Source organism: Petromyzon marinus, chromosome 30 (genome assembly GCF_048934315.1).
Source record: "Petromyzon marinus isolate PM22_M1 ecotype Great Lakes invasive population chromosome 30, UKy_Petmar_22M1.pri1.0, whole genome shotgun sequence".
NCBI lineage: Eukaryota > Metazoa > Chordata > Hyperoartia > Petromyzontiformes > Petromyzontidae > Petromyzon > Petromyzon marinus.
In genome coordinates this window covers 3,847,353-3,873,279 of record NC_133696.1, presented here as the reverse complement: position 1 = coordinate 3,873,279, position 25,927 = coordinate 3,847,353, and the positions used below count along the sequence as shown (strand labels likewise).

Genomic DNA, 25,927 nt, shown 5'->3' with positions numbered 1-25,927 from the left:
GCTCGTACCACCACCAAGACAAAGATTCCCTGGGTAGCCTTAACAGACTCTTGGGGATTCCTATTCTTGGTTCTCTCGGTAAAGTCACGTAGAAGGGAAATTAAAAAAAATTCTCACGACGTTTCGATTGCAACACAAGCAATCATCATCAGGTGTTGGGGTTTAGTGCTGTTAGCGAGCAGCACCTGTGAAGGTCCCGGAACGGCATTCGAGGGGGGTGGGTGGCCAGCACCACGCACGCCCGGCCGCCTTTGTCTCCCCAGTGGCGATGTTTTATTACACACCGCACCAGGTACTCGTTTGAGGCTGAGTCGACCTAGGGGAGGCCCAGAATCGGTTTTGATCATCGTCACCGGTGTTGGCCGCGAGCGGGAATCGAACTCGGGTCGCCGGGGTCGTAGCGCGGCGCAGCGCGCTAACCGCTGCACCACCGCTCCCCACCACCACACCAACACTCGCCATTCGCCACTAGCCTGTGCCAGGCTAGGTGCACTTTGAGGCCACGTGAAGCGTCGAATAGCTCGCCGACAGGAGGTCTCGGGGACAGACCCAGCAGATGCCATTGGACGGGCCGACTGGGATGACCGGGCCGACTGAGATGACCGGCAGATGCACCACCAGCTGTAACACCCCCACCCCCTACTGTGCCAACTCGCTGCGTTTTATCCGCCCGGCGCTCCGCACGTTGTTGTGAGCGTCGCTCCGTTGTCGCTGGAGGGCGACTGCCTCCGATCACCCAGCCAGCAGCCAGCAGCAGCGGCGGCGTCCTTCACGAACACTCCACCACCAACACCACCACCGCCCCATCGAACATCAACGTCCCTGACACTCGACCCCTACGTAACATGGCGGCACTGATCTCCAGAAACGCGTTTTTTTATTTACGATTTTTAATCCCCCCCCACGCCGCCCGCCGTGAGAGCGCGCGGGCCACCGTAACCACGGTCACGGCTTCAAGAGGTGGTGGGTGGAGAGGAAGTTCCTCGCCTCCCGGAGCGCGGGGATGTGAACGTGAGTCCCTCAGGGGGGAGGAGGGGGAGGGGTTCTTAATGTCATTTTCATTAAGATTAAAAACAAATCGAGTTTGTAACGAGGCCCCCTGGGTTCTCCTGGCCACCACTACCGCCGCCGCTCTATAACATCTTCGGCGCGTCTCCGTCCCGTTCGCTTTGTCGCGGCGTTCAAATGGGGCCGGCAGAATTGGCGACCCTTCGCGCGCGTGGTGTGTGTTGGCGTTGTGTGTGTGTGTTGTTGTGTTGGTGTTCGTTTTGCCTCGTGGGGGGGCGAGGTGGTGGTGGTGGTGGTCCTAGGTTTGTATTATTTGGCTTCAGTCGGCAGGCGAGTATCGATTTCCTATATTCGTCCTGGCGCAAGGCGGTTGTTGACCATTGATGAACGTAGCGCGCCGTGTCGGAGCGCTTCGCATACCGAGGAGATTGAGAGATTTAATCGGCTTGCGTGCAGTGCGCTGGGCGCGGAAATTGTGTTTTTGCTTTCCAGGGTCACGGCGGATCGAGGTGGCCTTCCCAGCAACGAGTGGATTTACCGTGCTTAATGATGATGATGATGAGAAACAACCCTTTGTTAATCCACTGCTAGATGAAGCCCCCCCCCCCACACACACACATATACACACACATCCCGTTGTCAGTCGTGACGGTTGTTTCGCCATACTTCACCACGCTGGTCAGTGCGGGTTGGTGAATTGGGGTGTCCAGAACCACCATTAATCACGCGCCAATCAATAAAGAATGTTCATGTTTTCGTTCGGCTAATTAAACGAACGAGATAAAAAAAAACAAATGAGACCACGCAACTAAGAATATTCTGCAATCGAGTGACACTAAGAATCGATTCGCCGAGTTTCAATGATTGATCTCTGCTGGTTAGGCCGCCCTATCTGCTACGCTATAGGTGACGCGATTGTTTTGGGTGGTTAGCTGTTCGCTGTGAGCCCACAGACTGTCACCTGAAATTACGAATTGACGAACAGGAGCGTGAAATTATTGCCTCGTTTGTCACAGGTCCAAATTCACAAGCCTTGTCTGCACCTTCCACTGGAGATGTGATGGGTTGGTTAATGCGTTGGGACGAGAGGTCATTGTGAACATGAATGTGGCATTTTTTGCGGGGTTCATGTAGCGGGGAGCGGACTCCTTGAAACGCAACGTTTATTTTGCAAAGGCCGACACGGGTAAACTCTTTTTTTTACTCTCATTGGTAATCAAAACGCACGGGCTTTTGAGTCACTAAATCGCTATGTTCCCCTGCACGTGTCATGCATTTGAAATGTGTCAAGGCGCATTACTGTGGTATTCGTGTCCACGTTAGAGGCAGTGGTAAACCATGCAGCGCAGCAGCTGATTCATAAATTGTTCTGTTTGGGTCGGATTGCCTAAATCAAATGTGTGGCATACTCGCCTCCAGCCAGCAGACAGCCAATTAATTAAGTTGTGACGTAAACAAATGTGGAATTTTATCACTGCTTCAGTGGTTCGAGCTTTGCTTAGGTAAAGCACATGCGGTTATATTAAACATAAATACTAGACTGTACTATTAATTTCTATGACCAAATCACGCTTAATGCGCCCGATCTAGTGAGATATCAAAAGCTAAGGTGAATTTAGCCTGAAATTAGTTGTGTGGGTGATTTCAATGCATAACCTGTGATATAGGCTGTGTGGTTATGCGGTGGGCAGCAGAGGGTAGTGTAGCAAAACACATTATTTTACTTTACTGTGATTCCATCATCTGTGCTCTTCACCTCACCCGTGGTAAAGTGCTTTATGGTAAGGTAACCACCACCATCCCGCACGGCATGGGGGTAAGGCCCTCATCCTGGAGTGGATTGACAAAAAGGCTGAAGATTGTGAATCTGATAAACATGCCTTTGTTTTTGTGCCACGTAAAATAGGCTTCATGACCACAAAACATGTCTGGCTTGTACCTTAGATTAAGGCCAGTAGTAGGTTGTATAACTGTCAAGCGGACATTTCACTTCATTTACACAGATTCATAATAGGAAGAGTTTTCAGTTTAACACGTATGCTTTCGTGACCAACATTATCCATGAGAGGTTTTTGGGTTTGCTCGCGTAAGTGTGAATGCGTCGTTAAAACCCGACACATTTGCGGGTTTAACGACATTTATATTTAAGCGATCTAACCCAAAAACCTCTTTGAGGAAGAATTATCTCAATGATTTTACCCAATAAAGCCTCGCTCAGTCTTGAAACATTTAGGACGATTCTGCACTTGCATGTTTGCCCAATCCCACTTAAGAGAGGGGCTTCATCATTCGAGATGAAACCGGAGGATCCGGAGGATACCCATCACACATGAGGAGGTTACACTTATCACTGCCATCTCATGGCCACACCTCAGAGCCCCATGCCTATAACAGCTTGCAAGCCCTTGTGGTCACCCATCTAAGTAATAATCGGACTAAATCCTACTTTGCTTTTGTTATTTGGTCTCATTCAGAGTTATTTGGTCATATCATAATAAATGGAAGAACATATGTTTTTTGGCCAGTGGCCACTGCGCTTGTGCATGTGTGCGTTTATTTTAGATTTTACGGACAAAGCTTTTGTCGGACTGATTCAACATATTTATTTAGGCTTTGTTGATAAAATGTGAAACGCTTTTATTCTACATACAGTGTGCAAATAAAAGTTGCTGGACAAATGCCACGTTTAGGTACGCGAGCAAGTGTCACCCATTCGGCAAATTTGCGAGCATAGAAAAATACTCATCACATGCTGTAGTAACACAACGCTGGTAACGTTTGCCTTTTTTTAAAATTCCTTCCTATTAAGTTCTAAGTCTTGTATTTTGTCGACATGGAAATTTCTACAGAGCATTGTGACATAGCCAAAATCTGCCACTTGTAAATGGCTCTCAGTCGGTGTAATTGAAGATTAACTTGTATTGGTATGAACCTCATGGTTACACCAGCCCACGGGATTATTGTGTCCATCCGTCGTGCATCCAAAAATGGGAGGGGTGGGGCTGGGTGGGGAGGGTGGGGCTGGATGGGGAGGGGAGGGGCTGGGTGGGGGGTGGGGCTGGGTGGGGAGGGGCTGGTCACCCCGTGGTGCCCTTATAAAACTCAACGTTTAACCTTCTCACGCCGGCTTGTGCCCACCCTCACAGTCGGGCATATTGTGCGGAATACACCACGCCGCCGTTGACCCTGGCCATTGACTGAGCAACCCAACGTTCCTACTACCAGCTCCCTCCGCAGGAATGTATTTTAAATTGCTTAAGCTATACACAGGGGCGCTCTCCAGTGGTTACAGTTTTATCGCAGCCCAAGACGAAGTCTTTTTTTTCTCTGTACGAGACGGTCACTGCCTAGACAGCTAACATCAACATCCATCCACCTTCTGATGCCAACCCAGCAGATCCCTCTTGGCAATCACCCCTTGCGAGCTCTCTTCCCCATTCATGGCTGTTGATAGTAACTGTAAATTTACTGCAAAATGGAGGCCAGGAGCCTTCTCTGCCATTAGAAATTATGTTAACTGCGTTTGTTACAACGATAACTCTACAGTTAAACATTCTTTCTTGCCCATTAACATTTCACTGTTGGGCAAAGGTCCCCCTCGATGTCTCTGCATCATCTCTTGCCGCCTTCATCCAGTGCACTCTTCCAAATCTACTAATCTCATCCTGTCATCCCGTCTGTCCATCTCTTTTTCTCTTTCCCTCCATCCGACTCTATTGTTTTGATAATCTTGGCCATCTTCTGATGTCTGAGCTAGATGGCCTACTCAACTCCGTTTAAGAATTTTTGTTTATTGTATATGACATCTATTTATCCTAATTTTAATTATGTAATCTTCATTTCAAATTATTTTCCTTTCCTTTTACAAAAAAAATCCTCCTTTTCATTGCTCTTTTGCATGCTTGTAATATTTTTGTTCGTTGGCCACCAGGACCCGGTTTGTACCCTGTTTTCAGATTATAGTTAACTCTATATTATCTCTTGCCATTTTATCTAAGTTGCAGATTAACCGTGCTTGTAAAATATATATGAAATATCGTACACAATCATGAACTGGTTTAATTATTAGCTGCTCCTCACTTGTTGTGGGTCAGAGGATTAGTGGCCATCGGAAAGAAAACCTTTGTTTTTGTTTCATCCCGGCTACTCCTTCCCCTTATTACCTTGGATAATTGAGTTTTGACTGCACTTTTGTACCACCACCCTTTGACAGTTAAGCAACAGACATAGCCAACAGCTCCACTGCTGACGAAAATCATTCCTTGTTTTTGCTCCCGGCCACCCCTCACCACAGCTGTACGTGTTAGCACCGGGGGAGCACGTCGCAAGCGGGCGGCGCTTGCATGCGTGCGCGATGTCCACCGGGGAGATGGAGGAGCCGGCGGACGAGCAGATCAGCCTGTCGACGGGGAAGCAGCTGTCGGACCTGCTGCGCGAGCTGAGTGCCTTGTGGCTGCGCGGTTCCTTCTGCGACGCCGTCGTGGAGGTGCAGAGCCGGCGCTACCTCGCGCACAAGGCCGTGCTGAGCAGCACCTGCACCTACTTCCGCGGCATCTTCCTTGACACGCCCTGCAGCAACATGGGGCCCTTCGTGGTGGACTTCCTCACGGAGAAGACCTTCGACCAGGTCCTGGACTTCGTCTACAAGGGCAATGTGAGTGTCGGACGGGAGGACCTCCGCGAGCTGCTCAAAGCTGCCCAGAGCTTGGGCATCGAGTGCCTGGAGGAGGTGTGCCGAGTGTTCGTCACGGACGACGTGGAAGACTGCTTTCCGGACAAGGACACTGATGCAACGTACATCTCGGAGAGTGGGCAGTACGACTGCGTCGAGGAAGGCGAAGACACCCCGGGGTGCAGCTACAACTCCTTCGGGCAGTGCAACGGGGAGGACAGCAAGAGCCCCCCGCCTGCCAAGCAGGCCACGCAGTCCTCGAGCGAGGAGGACCTGCCCCAGTTTGTGGCGCTCGACAAGGAGATCACGAGCAATACAGAACCATTCCCGGACCTCTGCCTGGTGAAGACGGAGATGCCGGACGGCGGCCAGCAGTGCTCGTTCGCGCTGTCCGACGAGAACACTCCGCAGTCCGAGTTGCAGCTCGATGACCAGAGCCTGGAGATCCTGCAGAGCGGACAGAGCTCCAACAACTTCCTGCGCGCCATGGAAAAGACTCTGAACATGATCCCGCTGGCCGGCAGTACGCAGCAGCAGCAGCAGCAGTGCGACCTCCTCAACGGTAACGCAGCACCAACCACCACCGCGCTGGTCTCAAACGGGCAGCTGCGGTGCCAGGCGTGCGGCGAGCACGTCGAGGAGAGCGTGTCGTGCCTGCGCGAGCACTCATGCGGGCACCTCGACATGGAGACGCTGGCGTGCCGCGTGTGCGGCGCCATGTTCAGCCACATCAGCGTGGCGGTGGAGCACACGCTGGCACACACAGGCGTGGCGCTGTCCGCCTGCAAGCACTGCGGCAAAAAGTTCCTGTCGGAGAAGAGCCTCGCGCTGCACTACAAAAGTCACTGCCGCCGCCGCAGGCCGCAAATCAAAGGCGGGCGACTGTCGTGGCATCCAGACCCCGATGCGCAGGAGTCTACGGAGAGCGCGCCATGCCAGGTAAGTGTTTCGCGATAAGGCTTACAAGCGTCATGGTTTGGCTGGATTTTTTTTTATCCTTCACAAACATTTTTTAAAATGTATTTATAAAGTTATCTCGGTCCGATAATTTTTTTTTTCCTCCCGTTACTTCACGAAGTTATCACTCAAACGACAAATGTAACCCCGTTCCGGCGCCACTTCTTCCCCCCCCACCCGCACCGTACATGTGGCAGGTGTGCGGCGTGGCCGTGCAGAAGAAGATGGCTGCGTTGTGGAACCACGCGCGATTGCACGTGGATTCGGAGCTCCTGTCGTGTCGCGTGTGCGGCCTGCAATCGACGCGGCGCAACCTCGTCAAGCACGGCCTCATCCACCTGGGCGTTTTCCTCTTCACGTGCGACGCCTGCCGCAAGCGCTTTCTCTTCCGCAACCAGCTGCTTCGCCACCAGAAGGAGCGCTGTCGTGGACAGGGAGAACCGCCCCTGCCCGGCATGCTCTCACCCTCCGCGCAATTGCCGCTCGACGCCGCCTGCGTTTAACGGCGCGCGATGCACGAGGTCGCCTTTACGGACAGTCGTTGCCGGCAACCCCATCACCGGCAATCGCGGTAAACCGTGAGCGCCCGTGGCACCTCGGTCGGAAATGACAATAATCTGCCCACTCGGCCATCGCTTCGTGGAGTCCACTGTTACAATCGCCCAGTGCAAAACGGGACAACGTAAGCTTTGCGTAGCGGAAAATCTGTCGCAAGGCCATCTCATTCATTCTCATTGCACTGATGTACTGACATGAAGCCGCCAGCTCTCAAATTGGTAGGGCTTGCGGCCAGGCAGCCTCTTGATTTATGCAACCCGATTGGAAGTTGCTGTCCCAGTTGCTCACTCGCAGCAGCTGTGGTCAGACTTGTCCAGATCGTGGGCAACGACATTTTTACAATATGAAATGCCGCGAAAACTAACACCGGTGACAATTGCCAACGATGATTGGCATAAAATTGCCCAAGTGGATGATAGCATTGAGTGGACAACATGAACTGGAGCATGATTTAGGCTCAACCGTTGCTGGCATTGCATTTATCACAAGCAACAACGAGACGCTTGTTGGAACAGTGCTTGGTCTACAAAGCACACAATTTTTGGTGGTCACGTTACCTCTGTGATCTGATTTGAAGTCATTCTCCTAGTTTCCCACTAGGGGGAACAGTGTTTTTTTTTATAATTGGGCAACTAATCTTTTTTTTCCCCAACATAAAATGGTGCAGAAACTATTACCAGCGAGGGTTGCCAGCAACGATTGCCCTAAAATTGCCGCAGTATACAATGACCATTCGGGATCCGACCCTAATCGACCCTGCGCGTTGCTCCTCTGACGGCTCACCAACCATAATCTACAGACCCTGAACCCACCCGTTTGACACTTCGACCGTGGCGGCTGTCGGATGGCGATTTGCAATAAACGACAGCAGCACTGCTTCTCCCCGTGTGGCTCTTCAATCGTAGAAGTAGATTTTTCCAAGACAGCCTTTGGAGTGACTGGAATTTCACAAAAAATGTATTATATTTGGCTTGTTAATTTTTCTCTGATTGGCAATAGCTGGTTGGTGCGATCATTGCACAGTAGCACTGTTGTGTTAGATGCTTGGAAATATGGGTGGTTTTGATTTTTAATACACATTGTATTTATACGGGATATTACGCAAGGTTGCGCAATGTTTATTTAATGCGTTGGTTACAACTTTCTCTTGTTTTTCGCTATCGTCTGATTTTTGAGCACGAAAAGTGATTGTAGTGTGACGGACGATCATCCACGGCAGAAACAGGGTATCACCACCGCTTTTCAGGCAATGGTTCACCCTGCAGCTCATTGTTTTATATTAACCATGGAGTACCAACTCTTTGTAGGGGCAAGACATGTTTATAATGAGAAATTACCCCTCCCAAGCCCATAAAATTAACTCTCATTGGTTTGTCTCATTGGTTTGTTATGAGTAAGAATATAATATGAAGCCAAATGTTCACAACCATTGTGTTAAGCTTCAGAGAATCTAAGAGTTGATGCAACACCCAATGTTGTTAGCCACTGGGTGCTTCCAGGGTATAAATGTTTAGCGTGCGTCTCTTAACAGTTACGTGTTAACTTGTTTAATTTATATGTGCATATATTGTGTGTGGATGAATGCAGAACATGTACAAGAATGTAAGAGTGGCTGACGTGAAATGTTGGGCTTCTATGGTTCCGCGCGTAAGTGAGATGTGCATTTCTATACGAGACGGTCACTGTGGTTTCAATATGAATCGGAACAGGTATGAAGGACACTGCATTATTGCAATTTTCCTGTTCTTGGCTAGAGTCCAACGTGTGGCAAAAATCGACGCGAAGGGATCATTGCTGTCGCTACGCCCATGCTTAATGGACTTGAACAATACATAGGTGCTAGAGCATAGGATATATAAACACAAGACAAACCTCAGTCGATCAGTTGCCAAATGAACTGGACCGCTATGATCGCACAGAATGTCATAACACAACGTTCATTTGCAGGGGCTAAAGACTAGATTTAGGCAGCTTGTGACCACTCAAATTAAAATGGCACCTACATTCTGTGGAGCAGTTTGTCGATGACCAATCAATTTACATGAAAATTCAGCAACTCGCGCATAGCATGTACCGTATTGTGGTGGGGGGCTCCCGAAGTTAGAATTGATAAATACTGCTCGGCGGCCTGAGTCCCGGCGACAGCAAACATCGGTGGCGAGTGATATCTGAACTGGTCCTGGGCTCCCACACCTCATCCCCTTCTCCATCCAGCACAAACACACCACTGTGGCGAAGTTTGGTCAAACAACCTCCACGATTGACATGGGGTGGTAAGACCCTCATCCATCTGCAGATTGACAAAGGGCTGTTGTTAAAGTAATTAATGTAGATTTATTGTAGACACGCACTGCTTTATTTTGGCTTCTGTACCAGAAGCTCGCTCAGTTTTATCAGTTAAGTGAATTGCGAGCTCCTCATTTCAGCAGTTTTCAGTGATAACGTTCGCTAATGTTGTGACGTGGAGTATATTTCTTTGTGCATGCATGTATTTGTTTCCCCCGTGGGACACGAGTTACAACGTCAGGAGCAGCATTGCATGTGTCGCCCAGCACTAAGCATTGGAACTTTGGTCCATTCTCATTCCATCAACCTGGTTTTGTAGTTGAACTCCACCTGATTGTGTGCCAGGCTAAGACAGGTGTATCGATGATGAATTGCTAAACCGAACACTTAATGCGTGTTCAAGGGAAATGTGGATTCGATCGATTTGAATAATATTTTTCCACAATAGAATGACTGTCAGCGTACATTTTAACGTGTTTTGACTTTCAAAGCGGAGCATTGTATTCCGGTCGCTGTGCAAATTGTGATTATGTAACAAATATTTCAAATTGTTTTAATTTAATGGATTTCACAAAGCTTTGTCCATTGCGTTGTATTCGAACTTGTTATAGTGTTATTTTTCATCTTCTGAAGCACTGGTGGATGCATTCACTGTTTATACCATTGTTTTAAACATGTATTTTGTCTTTTGAAAACTGTTATGGGTACACTTATTGAAATAATATATATGTGTGTTTGTATGTATGTAACAAAAATATATTTTTGACAATGCGTGACATACGTTTTAAATTATAATATTGAAGTGAAAGAAACTTACACAAGCAACGTTTTATGTCAACTAGAACTGGACGATTCTCATAATTCCTATCCTGGAATCGGGTTTTTTTAATCTAAAGAACCTCAGATCAGATTCCTACGGAATTGTGGGACCAATGGAATTGTTGAGTCGTGTTGTGCAGAGCCTTGGCTTGGCTGGCCTCATGGCTCACCATTGAAACTTACGGCTGATACCTTGTAATATGTTTCAATGGTGATACCAGCCTTGGCTAAGCTAAGCATAGCCAAATCTTAGCCTAGCTAGATTTGCAGTAGGATCCCTTTCAATTTGAACGATTCTTCCATTGCAGAATCAATCCCTGTTCGAATCCCATTCAACATTTTACGGAGATTTTGTTTTTTCATGGGAAGCTCGCATTACACAATCACTTCCTGTCAGAATCGTCCATGGGTGAAATCATAGGAATAGTTTATGATTGCTCCAGAACCGCTCAGTTCGAATGTTGACGTAAATGTAAATGAAGTTAAGTACATGCGTAGCATACGTTTATGGAATACTGTATTGTATTTAAAACGGAGTGTTGTTTCTGACCAAACGAGTTTTTTTTAAGTCTATAGGCATAGCTGTGGGATACTTGCATAAATCAGCGACATTTGACAAAAAAAACCAGTATTCAGTACTTGATGTATAAAGTTGAGTTGCAGAGCAACTGAGAAGCGTTAAGTTAATTTACGAGTTCATTCGTATTTACTTGCAGTGTTGTGGTCGAGCGGTCTCCATTATCGCTATTTATAAATTTACCCAAAGCACACACGTTGATGCCTATAAACAGCGAACACGAGAACGCTTGACACGAGAGAAATTGTTGCACTGCAAAATGTACAAAATGCCCTTGTGTTAAAATTGTTATTGATGCACAAGCGCATTGGTCTGTGGTGTTTTTTTATATATAACGCATACAATTTGGTTGTTGTGGTTTTGTCTGTACCGTCGAATATAACGAATAATGGTGGCATTTATTGTAAATCCTCCATTTATGGGAACACAAGAGGGCGTTTGGCATTGACATCTCGTCCACACACTGCGGCTGTTGTATATAACCAATGTCCACAAATACAACCATTCTCAAACCTGTGAAAACCATAGCAAGAAAATTTGTAAAAAGTGGTTTTTTTTTACGTTAGCACCACGGAAAGCGATTTGGCAGTTATTCAGATGGACGAGTCCATCTATGTTTGGAAAAAAGGAGGGGGGGGGAGACGAAAATAATGGATGTGGTCTGAAAGCCACCATAAGCGTGACTTTACCGAAATAACCAAGAATATACATTCTCAAACCATGCACAATGACATCTGTGTTAACGTTTTCCAGAAAAGAAATGTTTGTTGTGATTAAGAAACTGTGGTATTCATAATAAAACTGGATTTTTTTGGACTCTACTTGTGTGGTTGAATGGATTTCTGAGTTTCACCTGGCTAACAAAACGGCATCGTTGTTTTTGTGTTTCGTCTCTATCCTCAATTGCATATCCCGATTGTGCTATCAGTGACACGTCAAGAGATGACGAATCTCATTGGGATCTTTCGAAAGCGACCTCCCTTCATGTTAGAGAACAGCCCATGGACGTGGATACCACAAAGCTACCTCTGGGATCCCTTCAAGCGACATGTGGTCCCTACACCAGTGGGAAGTACGTTCCCAATTGTTAATGTATCTCTGCGCGTACCCTGATCAACTTGTTTCTGTTCTTTCTCTCTGGGACTGATTCCATCCGGCCACAAGTTCACGCTTCGTGCAACTTTTCGCGTTCAATTTCCTTTTGGCGAGATTTTAATGTTTCGAATGCGTGTCATGGCAGGGTTATATACACTGATAATAATTAGAAAATACTTACATCTTTAGGCACGTTGGTACGGTTGCACTTTTAGTATGTTCTACAGAAAGTGATAGAAAAACGTAATAAGGAAAACTGGAAAGTTGGACTTGAGGTAAATTTGATTAAGGTAAAAGTCACATACAGAACACTGTATTAAACAATTGAAGATATCCGTTTTACACGTTGGCTTTCGCGACCAATATCGATCGTTTTTTTGGGTGAGATCGCGTAAATATAAATGTGTCGTTAAACCCGCCATAGCCAGATAGTAAGGTTTGTCACGTAAACCAGGACATGCCAATTCGTTACTAATACAGCACACCGGTGTGTTGGAGAGCAAATCTACAACATTTACAATTTAAATATTCTTTGGTTCTTTCAGTAAAATCACGTAGGTAGAAAAATAATAAAAACAAAAACCACTAATGTAGACTGTAGCAATGGTTATTAAGCTGGGTGAGTGTACTGGCAGTCTATAATGTAGACTAGCCTTTAAGCTAATGAGCGTATTGGCAGTTTATGATGTAGACTGTAGCAATGGTTATTAAACTGAGTGAGCGTACTGGCAGTCTATAATGTAGACTGTAGCCTGGTTCTAACCTGAATAAAATAAAAACAAAAACCACGTTTCGATCGCAACACAAGTGGTCGTCATCAGGAAAAATGGGGGTTAGCCTCTAAAGGCAAACTGCTTATAAAGGTTTAGAGATGGGCGTAGCCCAAGTGCGTCAGCAGCATGGGCGGGGCAGCTAATGTTAATGTAGGAAACAACTAAGCAGTTAGTGGGTCTCCACCAAAAGGACCTCCAGGCAATCATTGCACCTTGCTCCACACACCCACACCGCAGATGGTGGAGGCTGACAAAAAAACACAAATCAAGTAATGACTGAAAATGGTTGATGACATCTTTCCAATGATTGCTGAGTTTATAACCATCCTCTCGGTTGAAATTGTGTCTGTAGAAATGGATGGCTTCATTTTTATTCACTTTATTTTTATTTATTTTTACTATTATTTTTCTATCTACGTGGCTTTACCGAAAGACCCAAAGAATGTTTGTAAACCTGTTGGATCAACGTTGTACCTCCACATCTGGGGAGGGGGGGGACTTTCTATAACTTTTTGATTGATGCCTTCCGAAAGGCTCTCATCGTTTTAGTTGACGGACAAACGGAACGCCGGGCTTTTATAATAATAGATTCTCACATCGATTCAATGCGTGTGTAGTGTTGTAAAGACGAGTAGACTTCTTAGGAGGCACACTCTGTTTATTGTACTATTTCCTTATACAATCCTTAACACACACAGAGGGATATACAGTCCCCTCACCTGATACCCTAGGGAGGTACAGCCTCCTAGCTTGGCGGGACTTGCACGTCTACCGCTAACCTCCTTGATACCTAAGGAGGTACAGCCTCCGGACTTGGCGGGACTTAAACGTCTACTGCTATCCTAGCCTAGAGTCCTCCGGCTAGGACCTAGGGGAGGCTATCTGACCCACCGCTGGCCCGGTGGGTCCTGACCACTGGACGTGCCGAGCCTTAGCCCTCAAAAGGGCTGGAAGGCTAGTCCAGGGTCCTAGCTAGTCTTCAGCCTGGGCTTCCGTCTTCGTGTAAAGAGAGACCTCCTCTCGCTCTGTTGGGTCACCCTTCTTATACTCGTTCGTGGCCAGGTAGAACCAATCCCACATTCCCACGTGGAACAGTCTGATTGGTTCTTACCAAACCGTGGCTACGATCCACTTCACTTCGTCTGACCCCAACCGTTGTACCCAGAGGTAACGCTGCACTGCCCTGGTGGCAATGCAGGTTACCCAACAGTGCGTAGTTAACGCCTCTACACGTGTATCGTGAGCTTGATAAATACATTGAAATTTAATCGATTAATCTTTTAACCGCTACTGTGTAGTAGTTGCTTAAAGAGTAGTCTTAATGGCCTTTAGCTCCGTTTCTCTAGAAATAAATTATATATACGAGTGCATTAGTTACGAGTGCTTTTTATTGTTGTTATTTGTGCCCTATGCACCACTGTGCAAACACAGCAGCATCACCAGACAATTAGTTTTAAAGGTAATCACCGTACATTGTGGTTCTAGATGTCTTGTGACCCCCCCCCTCTCCCCCATTTAATTCCTTAAAACGTAAAATACAGGTCGCTTCAAAAAAATGTTAACACTGCCGAGATGCAACAACACCACGTGACATGTGCTGCTGCCTCCAGGCTCTGCAGACCACCTGGAGAAGATTCCAGGCATTGTGTTGACAACGATGGCGAACAAGTGGCGACTCTTCGACTTTTTCAAGCTGTTAACGTACATATGTTATCATCTTGCAGTGTATCATCCATTCTTTTTCCATTAAAAACGATAGTCACATGTGAGTGTTGATGTATTTTTTTTAAAAACACCCGTGAATATATTTTGTGTGTACCAATGGACGTGAAAGCAGAAACGAATAAGCAAATGTGAGGATTTCCCTCTTTCCTATTGAAGACCATCGCTTGTGTTGTGATCTAAACGTCGTGGTTTTTGTTTTTTTATTTAGATTTGTCTCTTTTTTATTACTGAAATAAATTGGTAATGATGTTTATTTTATTACTTATAATCAATTTATTTTATTTTCTTCGTGACTTTACCGAAGGAGGGGGGGTATTTAAAAAACGCGGTTCCTCTTTGTTGTCATTAAAAGGCGCGCGACTTGCCGTAGGTGGCCTGTGACGTCACCAGCCAAGAGGCAGGAAGATTGCGGGCAGAGGCACCACCACCACCACACGCGTGTCGGTGGGTGAAGTCTTCGTCGTCGTCGTTGTTTGTTGTTGTTGCCGTACCTAAGCCGCCTAGAATTGTTTCTGTTTAACGGTTCGGCTTTCATCGAATCCGCGCGCTCGTTTTACCCTCCCTCGTAGAGACGTCACCCCGCAGCACAAGCCGGGGCTCGGGGCCGTCTTTGTTAAAGTGGGGACCAATTTCGTCTCTGCTGCTGCTACTGCTGCTGCTACTTTTGTGGTGGTGGGAGTTGCCTCGCGTGCCGCCTGGGTTCCGTTAGGCCAGGAAACCTCCACTGTTGCAGTGTCAACGTCTCACGCTCTCGTGCATTGTATATATGTGTGTGTGGCTCACGCATTGTGTACGAAATCTGACGCATTCTGTGAGGCTCGCATGTTGTGCGTCTCACGCATTCCGACTCAAATTGTGTGTGTGTGAGTCTCACGCATTGTGCGAGTCTCACGCATTGTGCGAGTCTCACGCACTGTGACTCACATTGTGTGCGAGTCGAGCATTCTATGAGTCTCACATTGTGTACGAATCTGACGCATTGTGTGCGAGTCTCACGTATCATGTGCTTGCGTGCACGCGTCTCGTCACGCATTCTGTGTGCGCCTTTCACGCCAATTGCATTTCGGGGTAAGTTTGGTTTGTGTGAGGGTGGTGGGGGGGGGATTTGGGTGCCAAGAGCAAACCCACGACGTGTACCAAGGGATGGCACTCCAAGGTTGACAAGAGTGTGTCACTGGTCAGGGCCCACCTACTCTACTGTCATCACCTGACCACCACAACTCACATCTGTGTGAGCCACCACGTCTGGGCATGACGGACACACTACCACCGTTCAGAAGTGGACTTCAAACTGCACGTGGACGCATAACATGGCACCCCACCTTGGTCTCACGCCACCACTAACCACGCTCACAAACTTGCGCAATGTCCATTTGCAAAATCTTGAGGGAGCAGTGGTAAGGTGTTGTTTTTAGTGCCCCGAGAACGATTGTTTAAGGGCGCTTTATACATTTAAATTGTTGTTTTTCATAAAGAATGTATTGTAATTTGTCCGATTATTATGTTTATCTTTTGCAGGCTGAGCACTTGTTTGGCGGTAGAGTGGAGACTGACAATTCCATTAAATAATACCAGTTAGTGATGCAGTACTGTATTTGGTAACAAAGTATAATCGGGTATTATGCTATGAAAACATTACATTACCCACTAGTAATAGCACCTCATTGTACTGTTAATCCTGTGTTACGTTATTAAATGGCATGTAAAACTTGTTGCGGCTACAAATATATTAATGCTCGTTCCTAATTTAGAAGACTGAATCGTGAAGTGGTGACGAGTAAAATTACTAAAACTATATATGTAAATACCAACTAAAAATTACAGCCGATATCAATAACGGCAATCGGTACAAATCGGGAGTAGACTGCAGCAATGGCCGGTGACAGAAGCGGCGAGGCGTTTTACTTGCGCAGCGCCAGTGCGCTGCCCAGCGTGACCCACCGGCTGAGCGCCATGCGGCACACCGGCTCCTTCTGCGACGCCGTTGTGGAGGTGCAGAGCCGCCGCTACCTGGCGCACAAGGCCGTGCTGAGCAGCAACAGCCCTTACTTTGCCAGCCTCTTCTGCCGAGCCCCTTGCAGCAACCTGGGCCCCTTCGCCCTCGACTTCCTGAGCGTTGCAACGTTCGAGCTGGTGCTGGACTTCGTGTACAAGGGGGCGGCGCGGGCGCGGGCGCACGAGCTGCGGCCTCTGCACGACGCTGCCAGGACGCTGGGCATCGCGCCGCTGGAGGAGCTGTGTCGGCCGCTGCTTACGGATGAGAGGACGACCCCGATTGGCAACGCGTCGTCGTCTGCCGCCTTCGACTACGACGGGAGGCCTTGCGGCGGCGGCGGAGTCGAGGCCAACCTGCGATCCTCCCCCGAGCTGGTGTCCGAGGGGCTGGCTCCAGATTTATTTGGCCGCGGGTTCCTGGAGGATGGCACGGGGGCACTGTGGAGGAACCGCTTTGCCGAAATGGAAGGTGGCAGCGTGGCGGGCGTCCCCGGCGGCAGTCACAAGCCGGACGACGGGCTGGACGCAAGCAGCGTGGACGACGAGTCTGGGATTCACTCTGCCTCCAGGGGGATGGAGGACAAGCGCTGCTCTGAGAGCGATAGTGGCCGAGCAGAAAACACTGGCACGGAGCAACTGTTCCTTTGTCAGGTGAAGACTGAACCGAATGAGGAGCCGCCCTGCAAGGTGGCCAGGACCGAAAGCACCAGAGCCAATGCCAGTCAGGTTTCCGGCCTCGCTGTGGCTGATGGGCGGTCTCAGGAGACGGGAGGCTTCAGGGTGACGGACATTGCCGCGCTCGACGGTTGCTCTCGTGAAGACCTAGATGGGTGCGCGGAGCCCGGCGCGAGCGATTTGCTCGCGGGGCAGAGCGCGGCGGGAGCACCGCAGCACGAGATTGGTGTGGCGCAAATCGCAGCCGAACACGTGCAGTGCCAGGTGTGCGGCGACACCATGGATGAGAACATCTCATCGCTAAGGGAGCACGCGGCCATCCACGTGGACCGCGAGACGCTCAAGTGCCGCGTGTGCGGACGTGGCTTCACCACCTTCAACAACGCGGTGCAGCACGTGTACAAGCACTGCGGAGTCACCGTGCTCGCCTGCCACGACTGCGGCAAGACCTTCCTCTCGCTCACGCGCCTCACCCTACACTACCTCAACCATTGCCGCAAGAAGCGACCGCCTCCGCCGCTGCCCAGCGTGCCATTCGTGCGGCCCCTCGAGTACCGGCCGCCCGACGACTCCGGCGAACACCACGCGTCGAGCTACGCCCCGTGTCAGATCTGCGGGCTGCCCGTGCACCAGAAGATGGCGTACCTGCGCAGTCACGCTCGTTCTCACGTGGACCTGGAGCACCTCCTGTGCATGGTGTGCGGCCTGAAGCTCACCTGCTCGAGCAACCTCATCAAGCACGCGCTGCTGCACGTGGGCGTCTTCCTGTTCGCGTGCCCCATTTGCGAGAAGCGCTTCGCCATGCAGTGCCTGCTGCAGCAGCACCAGAAGAGGGGGACCTGCCTCCCAGCTCTGTGGAAATCGAGTGCCAGGGGGGACGGTCCCCACGGCATGGACGAGGCCAATAGAGTGGCTCGCTCCAGCTCCATGCCCCCTCTTGAGTAGACTTTTTTTTATTTAACCTCATACAGTATTACTGTGTGATATTTCGCAGTTGCACTGGCAGCTCTCCTGTGACAGTGGCTAACCAATTCTGGTGTCACAAATGTAGTTAAGTTTACCAGGAGGAAGTATGGTGTGTGGAGGGTGCTGATTGTTGGAAGGTGAGGGCACCAACCTAGGCTCTTAGATTTAGGGGTTTTAGCTCACCTTTAATTACTAGCCTTTTGCCTGTCCAAGGATGGGTGTATTGCCGTAAATCTGAAGCTTGCAAGCGAAAAGCAGACCACGACGTGATATTGCATTAATGCACGTGCAGTGACACAGACCTATTTCATTTTAAGGTTATAATCCCTTGTTGATCATGACGTCCTTTTTATGTTGATGTCTCAACAGCGTTACGGAGATCGCGTGATGACGTCAGGGTTCTGCCTTTGTAGTGAGGGTTGTAAGTTGACGCCGAGGAGGGGGGAGGAGGAGCCTCGGCCCGCCATGTGGAGTGATGTCAGCCGCTAGTTATTATGAATAGGGGGGGGGGGAGGTCCATTTGGAGGACGTCACCTTAATGATTATTATGTAACACGATTTTTGTTCCTGGGTAGTAAGTGTTAATTTCTAATTGTTTATGCCTCAAAAAAAGTATAGAAAATGGCTATTATTCCCCACAAACTTGGCTTTTGTGACCTGTCAACAATCTGCTGTTCTCTACACTCGGATGCTCGAACTCTCTGTAGAGAAGTCCATTGCGAATGATCATCGTAGATGTAATGTCCTTTCCAGATAAGCAGGTTTTAACCTGTCGTGCATGTTCCCACCAAAATGTTGGGCTGATGTCCAGTTTCTGAAGACCTCAGCCATCACTTCTGGACCCATGCCACGAGGCACCTTCAAAGGCTTTCTTGCTGCCCTTCTCCCCCCTAACTTGTGCACGTGTAATGGCGGCCTGCGTGATTTCTGTCTCTACCTTACCACCCTGAAGCCAGTGAGATGAATCTGGATCCTCGGGCTGTCGCACACCCTTCATATGGCCCACTACAACTTCAAATAGAGAGTGTTCCATGCAGATAACCCGTTCTCTACCACGTAGATATGGCGAGACGATTTCCACCTCTGCTATGGGACATCATCTTGCCGTTCCATCAAAAGACATGCTATGTCCCCCTGTAAAGTCATCTGTTAATAGGTGCCTGTCAATCACTACACCACTACACCCTGTCTCAACAGTCACGCTGTCATCCTCGCCCAATCTGAATATAACCTGGTTGTGTTGGATACCTTTTATCCTCCCACATCCCAAGGACTGGTAAGTCTGACCCATCCTCCAGTGTTGCATACTGGCCCTTTTCTGTCTAATAGCTGTCCCACCAATCCTGTGTGTAATCTGGATTTTTTTCCAGCAGGTCTGATCTTCCATTTCTGATCACACATGCAAGATGTCTCACTATGAATTGGCCAAAACTTTCACCCTTCTCTGGCCTAACTTTGCGGAAATTTAGTTCTGAAGTCGTCCTCAGTGAAAGCATACCTCTAACAAGGCTGCTTTAAAATGTTTGTAATCAGAGGCCTCTTCCCTACCGAGTTGGTGATACACCATGAGAGCTTTACCACTTAGCAAGGCACTCAAATTAATTGCCAAATCAGATACAGGCCAACCATAGCACTGCATACCTTTCAAATCTATTTTTTTTGTTAATCTGATCCTTTGTCTCATCGAACTTTGGGAGCTTTGGTACAGTGCTTTTCCCAGGAGCTGGTCCCATTGAAATGGTTGCACCCAGACTCAGTTTCTTGAGTTCTAACTCAATCTGTTCTATTTTCGCCTTCAACAGCTTCCCTCTTTAAGCAATCACCCCTTTCTAAGGCTTTAAATTCCCGTGCCATTTCCTCTCCCCCTTTTCCCTTTAGAGCTTTTCGAGCTCTATCATCTGCTTTGTTTATCCTTAACATTCTCCCTTTCTAAAGAAATCATCACGGCTTCCTTTTCCATCTCTCACCATCTTTTTGCAACTCTTTCATCCCAGAGAAACATCTCCAGGTCTTGCCCCCCTTGCAAACCTGCTGCCATTGCTGTCTCCACCACCTCTCTAGTATCCATTATGCAAGAGGTTTCTTGTGGTCTCACAGCCCAATACCAACAAATCACCAAACGCAATTCCACTGGTGGACTATGGACAGGCCGACACCTCGGCCGGATCAGAGTAGTCCAGCAATACCCTAATTGCTATGCTCGGAGATACACGAGGCCAAGGCAAGCTCAGTCCACATTGAACCCACAATTGTCCTGATCCCGAACGAGCCCCCATTAATGTGACGACGGGTAACCGATTCTGGCGTCACAAAATTTAATTAAGTCCACCAGGAGGAAGTATGGTGTGGGGAGGTTGGTGATTGTTGGGAGGCGAGGGCACAACCCAAGGCTGACTCAGATTGAAAGGTTTGAGCTCACCTTTAATTATGAGAGGTGTGGTTCTGGCGATTTAGCCACACCCCCAGCGATGACAAGCCCCGCCTTATTGCTACAATATCCGTGACCTTCAGCACCACTGTACTTAAAGTTCATTAATACGAGTGGTTGTCTTACACCATGCTTCTCGCAGCTATATTACATGCACCCAGCCCACACACATTCTGGAGCCACAGCAAAGTCTGCCACACAGCCTCAAGTCGACGCCGAGTTGAAGGAGGTTGAGAGCCAGGGTTTGTTATCTCCCCGCTTGCTGCTCCGGGTCCTCCCAACACCCCCTGCTTTGCCCGCTGTGCAGTCGCAGTGCTGCTACCTCTGCACCCTGTCCCACCGCGGGACCGCTGCAAACCACACGAAACAGGTGGAGGGGGAAAGCCGCATGTGAAGTCTCGGTGTGCAAGTTTGCACTACATGTTTTAGGCAAAGTGTGCCCCCAGTGAATGCGTACATTCCATACAGCTGGGAGTTAGACCTATCCCTGCTCACTTCCGTCTCGCTGGTACTGCTGCTGTGGTGCTGCTACTGTTCTTCTTCTTACAAAAAGACTGGAGGGCCGTAGAGTTGCTGCTTTCTGCCTCCTCGCCCGACTGAGCTGCCTTTTATAGGGAGTCCCCAACCCGCCCAGACTGGTTTTCCCTTTATAACTGGTCTCAGCTGGTAGGCTTGCCACACAAAACCCCTCACTCTCAACTCACAGTGATTCCTCTACACCACCTGTACTGCCAACTTATAAAACACATCCACGACGGCGTGGGACTTAGTAGTTGCGCAGCATATCTCTCCCAACGCATGTTTCAGCTTGGACGGTGTGTTGTCCATCGTGGTGTCGGACGTCACGCCGACCAACGTGGCGTACAACCCAAAAACACATATGCGATCTTGTACAGACGTGCCCGTTTTTTTACTCTGTAACGCGACTTCTTGGTGTTACCATTTTAGACTCGCCAATGGTAGATACCTCACTCTTTCCATTGTTAGGTCACAGCGATTTCGTCGGGACTTGATTGGGACATGATGCGACGTTTACAGTCTCGGCGTTTTACACAAACTTTGCGATTGCTAACAGCAGCGCTGGGCAATGTTTTTATTTTAGCTTGCCCGCTCAGGGGCAACGAATGGTGTGTGATGCAACGTTCGCCACCAAAACACTGCCTCAGCCATTACAGAGACCTCGGCGTGGTTCAAGTCAGGCGCTGGGCCAGGACCACAAGCAGTGCGGTTGTGTCGACGAGCAGTCTTGTCCCCTCCCACCAGGCAGATATCAGCTATACTCTTTGGTTCTTTGGGTGAAGTCACGTAGGTAGAAAAATAATAGATCACGACGTTTCAATCGCAACACAAGCAATCGTCATCAGGTGTCAAAACTGTAGTTGTCTCACCTGATGACGATTGCTTGTGTTGCGATCGAAACGTCGTGATATATTATTGTTCTACCTACGTGACTTTACCGAAAGAACCAAAGAGTATGGATTCCTGCAGTCACGAAAGCTTCAAATCAAGATATAAGCTAGTCACTTGATTTGTATTATCACGTCTAACATTACTTAAATGAACATGAACTCGATGAGTGTAAGATACATACATATAATGATTATCTTTTCAGGAGCTTAATTGATTTAAAAAAAATATATCTATACATCAGGCATTTGAGAATTTAGTTGTAGATATAATGGGAGTTCAAATGTCAGAAGTATTTTATTGTATTTAACGGCTCTACGAGTTCTCTGGCCTGTTTGAGTGTATTTCCATATACTTCTAAAATAACACTGAAAGTATTGTACAGAATAATTGAAATACGATATCTACATAAATGGTAGCAACGGCAGAAGAGTACGTACGGCAAGCTACATAATCTGCGAAGTCCCTGTGACTCGCGGATTACCTCTTGCTCGCAACTCTCTCCGGAGTCCGCGGAGTATCGAATCTCTTCCGCGAGCAGATCATTACCCTCCCGTAATAGAGGCACAACACGTTGCAGGCATCCTCGGAATAATTGTAATGTATTATCTCATTATTCTATTGTAATTTTAATATTTTAAAAAAAACTCTATTTTTTTACTGCATAATACGCTCTTGAGTTATTCTCAAGGTGCGCTCTGAAGTGCAGAGAGAAGCGCATCTGCAGATAAGCAAAGGCGGCAGCAGCGCTCTACGTGGTCAAAAGGTTCCCGCAGAGAGGGGGGAAAGTGAAGCTACACGGTGAAGGCGGCGGTGCTGCAGGCAGGGAAGGTCGGTGATGGGGAATGTTTATTTTGCTAATTTTGACAAATGGTCATGCACCGGCACAGGCTAGCTGCGCTGACGTGATCTGTGCAGTAGTCATGGGTTTTATGGCCTTTTAATACTTGATGTACAAAAATAATGGACAAAAAAATCCTTTAACATAGACCCGTGTCGTACATTTGCTCCATTTGAATATGGAAAAAAATCATAAAGTCTGCACCTCCGATAAGCACGGCTGGCTAACGTACATTGCGAAAGAAGTTTACTATACGTACACACATACGTAACATCCGCTAAATTATTGTGGTTTAATGGAGCGGCGAGTGATGTGTGTGCCACGCTTTCCCTGTAATCTGCGGTACACCGTGGCGGCGCAAATCGTTGTTATCCTTCACCAGCGCCTCCTGCAGAGCCCCCCTGCAGCAACCTGGGCCCATTGGGAGCTCAGCGGAATAAAAATGGGTCAATGTGTATCCAGGAAAGTGCGTGGAATTTGGGAAGCGATTGAAGTTAATAATTTTGGAATTGAGCCTAGGAAACGTTAAAGAAGCGCTTATGCGTGTCACATTTCAATAAAAAAAAAACTTTTCTTAGATAGCTAAAGCTCATGTAAGTGCTGAACAGGATTGGAGTAGACTTGACAGACGGTTGACATCATATATGCGACAGACAGCTGTGATCGGAGAAGCTAATTATTGGAAGAGGAGTCGGACAAGGCTTGCTTATCCTCGCCTCTTCAATTCAACGAATACTCGGAAGCGATGGTGCAAGAAGCATGGGGTTTAAGCTGTCAAGATTTGGTGGGGGGGGGGGGGGGGGGGACTAAAGGGATCTTTGTATTTGATAAATCTGTGATGGAATTACTGGATAAATTATACGAACGGTAACCCTTCAGATTGAAATAGCAATATAATTTGACATACGGATCAATATGGGGAAAGCCAGCAATGAGCGTGTAAAGGCATGGGAGGATGTAGGATGGACGTCTGGGTTAATGGTATGCGACTAGAACAGGTTATTAAATTATGTTACCTTGACAGTCTTGATTTGAAGCTTTCGTGACTGCAGGAATCCATACTCTTTGGTTCTTTCGGTAAAGTCACGTAGGTAGAAAATAAAAATAAAAAAATCACGACGTTTCGATCGCAACACAAGCACCTGATGAGGATTGCAGCTGAACAGAAAGACACGAAATGGAATAATACAAGAGAACATATCTCGGCTTCAGACAATCGGGAAAACAACAGGGTTAAGAATGTTAACGCAAGGTGACATTTTGAGAAGAGAAGCGTTGGAGGGATTAATAGAAGGTGAGATAACAAGAGGCAGGAGGAGGAAGAAGATTTAGTTGTACGAATCCAAGGAAGATATTGACCTGAAGAGAAGGGAAAAGGCTGCGAATGTCGGAGAAAATAGTGCAGACTGACTTATTCCTGACATTTGTCAATAGGCAGAGTACAATATGGATGGGGTGATTTTCAAACGGGTGTTTGTCGTAATGGTCCTGCTCAATGGCGGAGCCAGTATTTTAGGTAGGGGGGGGGGGCAACCCCTCCAGCAATGAAAAATCATATGGTTGTTAGTAAGTAAGGAGTTGTCCCTTGTTTTTATTCGACGCGTGTGCGGCGATGGCGCAGCCATCGATCGAGGGTCGAATTCGAACCGTGTGTGATTGGCATCGCGCTCGCTGAAGGTGTTGATGCCTTCAGGGAAGTCGTGTGCTGTTGTAGACGCAACTGCGCACAATTCTGAGTCACTTATAACTGCTTTGCCGTTACTTATTGCCAATTATGGACTCAGACTATTGTCCTATCATCTCATAGAGTCCCTAGCACATAATAATATGCTACACAGTGGCAGTGGGGGTCGCAAAATGCTGATTTATTACTAATAAACCCCAATGAACCGATCGAAATGAGAGATTTCGATCGGATCATTGGGGGGGCACGTGCCACCCCACCCTCACTGGCTCCGCCATGGCTCAAGCAGCTGTCCATCCCATCGAATCTCATGCACCACCCTCCACCTCGCAACATCGCACTATTCCCAACTTAGGGCTCGTGCAACAGAACTCGTGAAACAGAACTCAAGACGACTTTTTTCCCCCCCCGGTGGTTCCTTGCCTTCGTCACAACAGTGTTTGTGTGTGTGCGTGTGACGCCAACACCGGGATGTGGTGTAGCGTCACACCCGGTGCGTTAAGCTGTCAGAACCATCTCATATTTGTGTTGTGTACACAAGAGCGTGGCGGGTAAAACATATTGTGTGTGCATGTTAGATTGTGTAGTAAGCGTTTAATAATGTTAATAAATGTGTTTTTTTTACTAAACAAGCTTTGTGTTCATATTCTTAGTTTTTTCGGTGAAGTCACGTTGAAGGGAAACAACAAAATAATAAAATATATATAAAACAAAAAAATTCTCACGACGTTTCGACCATAACTCAAACGGTCGTCTTCAGGTGTCTTGATTTGCATAAATGTATTTTTAAACGGCGCATTTATTTATTTATAAAAAACCGTTAGCGCCACGCACAACGATTTGGCAGTTTATTTAGGACTAGTCCATCTATATTCTGAAAAGAGGAGGGGGGAGACGAATTTTTTTTATAATGTATGCTGTCTGAAAGCCACTGTAAGCGTGAACAATCAATTAAGACCTGAAATGGTTTATCAAATCTTTCCAATGATTGCTAAGATAGAATCCATCTTCTCGGTTGAAATTGTCTCTGTGCTTGTATATGTGGATAGCCTCATGAACGAATCTCTCATGGTAGCCAGATGGCTTACAAAGAACCTCTGTCTTGGAAAAGTCAATGTCATGTGAGCCTACTGAATTATAACAATGATCTGCCACGGCCAAGGTGTTGGTCCTACCGTGTTTAAGGTCTGCTTTGTGTTCACGAATGCGGTCCGAGACATGGCGTTTGGTTTCTCCAATGTAACTACTACCAGAGAGGCAACTTAGTTTGTAGACACCAGGGTATTGTATGTCCGGAATCACATCTTTTACAGACGGAACCAGATCACGGATTTTATGTAATGTGTTGAAACGGACCTGGATCTTGTGTTTATTCAAGATTTTGGAGATCTTTTTTGTGATCCCCGCAATGTAGGGTAAAGTGATGGTTTTGAAAGGCTCCTCAAGAGGGTTCTTCATGGT

At 47.7% G+C, this 25,927-nt stretch overlaps 2 protein-coding genes across 2 annotated transcripts; both read left to right on the top strand.

Annotated features, from left to right (window-relative positions):
* Positions 1-909: 909 nt before the first annotated feature.
* On the top strand, positions 910-11,698 carry LOC116947481 (zinc finger and BTB domain-containing protein 39-like). The gene is made up of 3 exons (XM_032963282.2): positions 910-1,011; positions 5,303-6,619; positions 6,835-11,698. The coding sequence occupies exons 2-3, from the start codon at positions 5,363-5,365 to the stop codon at positions 7,138-7,140; spliced, it is 1,563 nt and encodes a 520-aa protein (XP_032819173.1). The 5' UTR covers positions 910-1,011; positions 5,303-5,362; the 3' UTR covers positions 7,141-11,698.
* A 1,405-nt stretch (positions 11,699-13,103) lies between these two features.
* Positions 13,104-25,637, top strand: LOC116947480 (zinc finger and BTB domain-containing protein 39-like). The gene is made up of 2 exons (XM_076070627.1): positions 13,104-14,914; positions 15,989-25,637. Exon 2 carries the CDS (start codon positions 16,343-16,345, stop codon positions 18,083-18,085), a length of 1,743 nt encoding a protein of 580 aa, XP_075926742.1. The 5' UTR covers positions 13,104-14,914; positions 15,989-16,342; the 3' UTR covers positions 18,086-25,637.
* The last annotated feature ends 290 nt before the right edge of the window (positions 25,638-25,927 follow it).

Bases quoted from the DNA above. Each gene is read 5' to 3' on its own strand.
- LOC116947481 (XM_032963282.2), top strand. From the start codon at position 5,363: ATGTCCACCGGGGAGATGGAGGAGCCGGCGGACGAGCAGATCAGCCTG. The intron at 6,620-6,834 runs GTAAGTGTTTCG...TACATGTGGCAG, and splicing joins CGGAGAGCGCGCCATGCCAG to GTGTGCGGCGTGGCCGTGCA.
- LOC116947480 (XM_076070627.1), top strand. From the start codon at position 16,343: ATGGCCGGTGACAGAAGCGGCGAGGCGTTTTACTTGCGCAGCGCCAGT.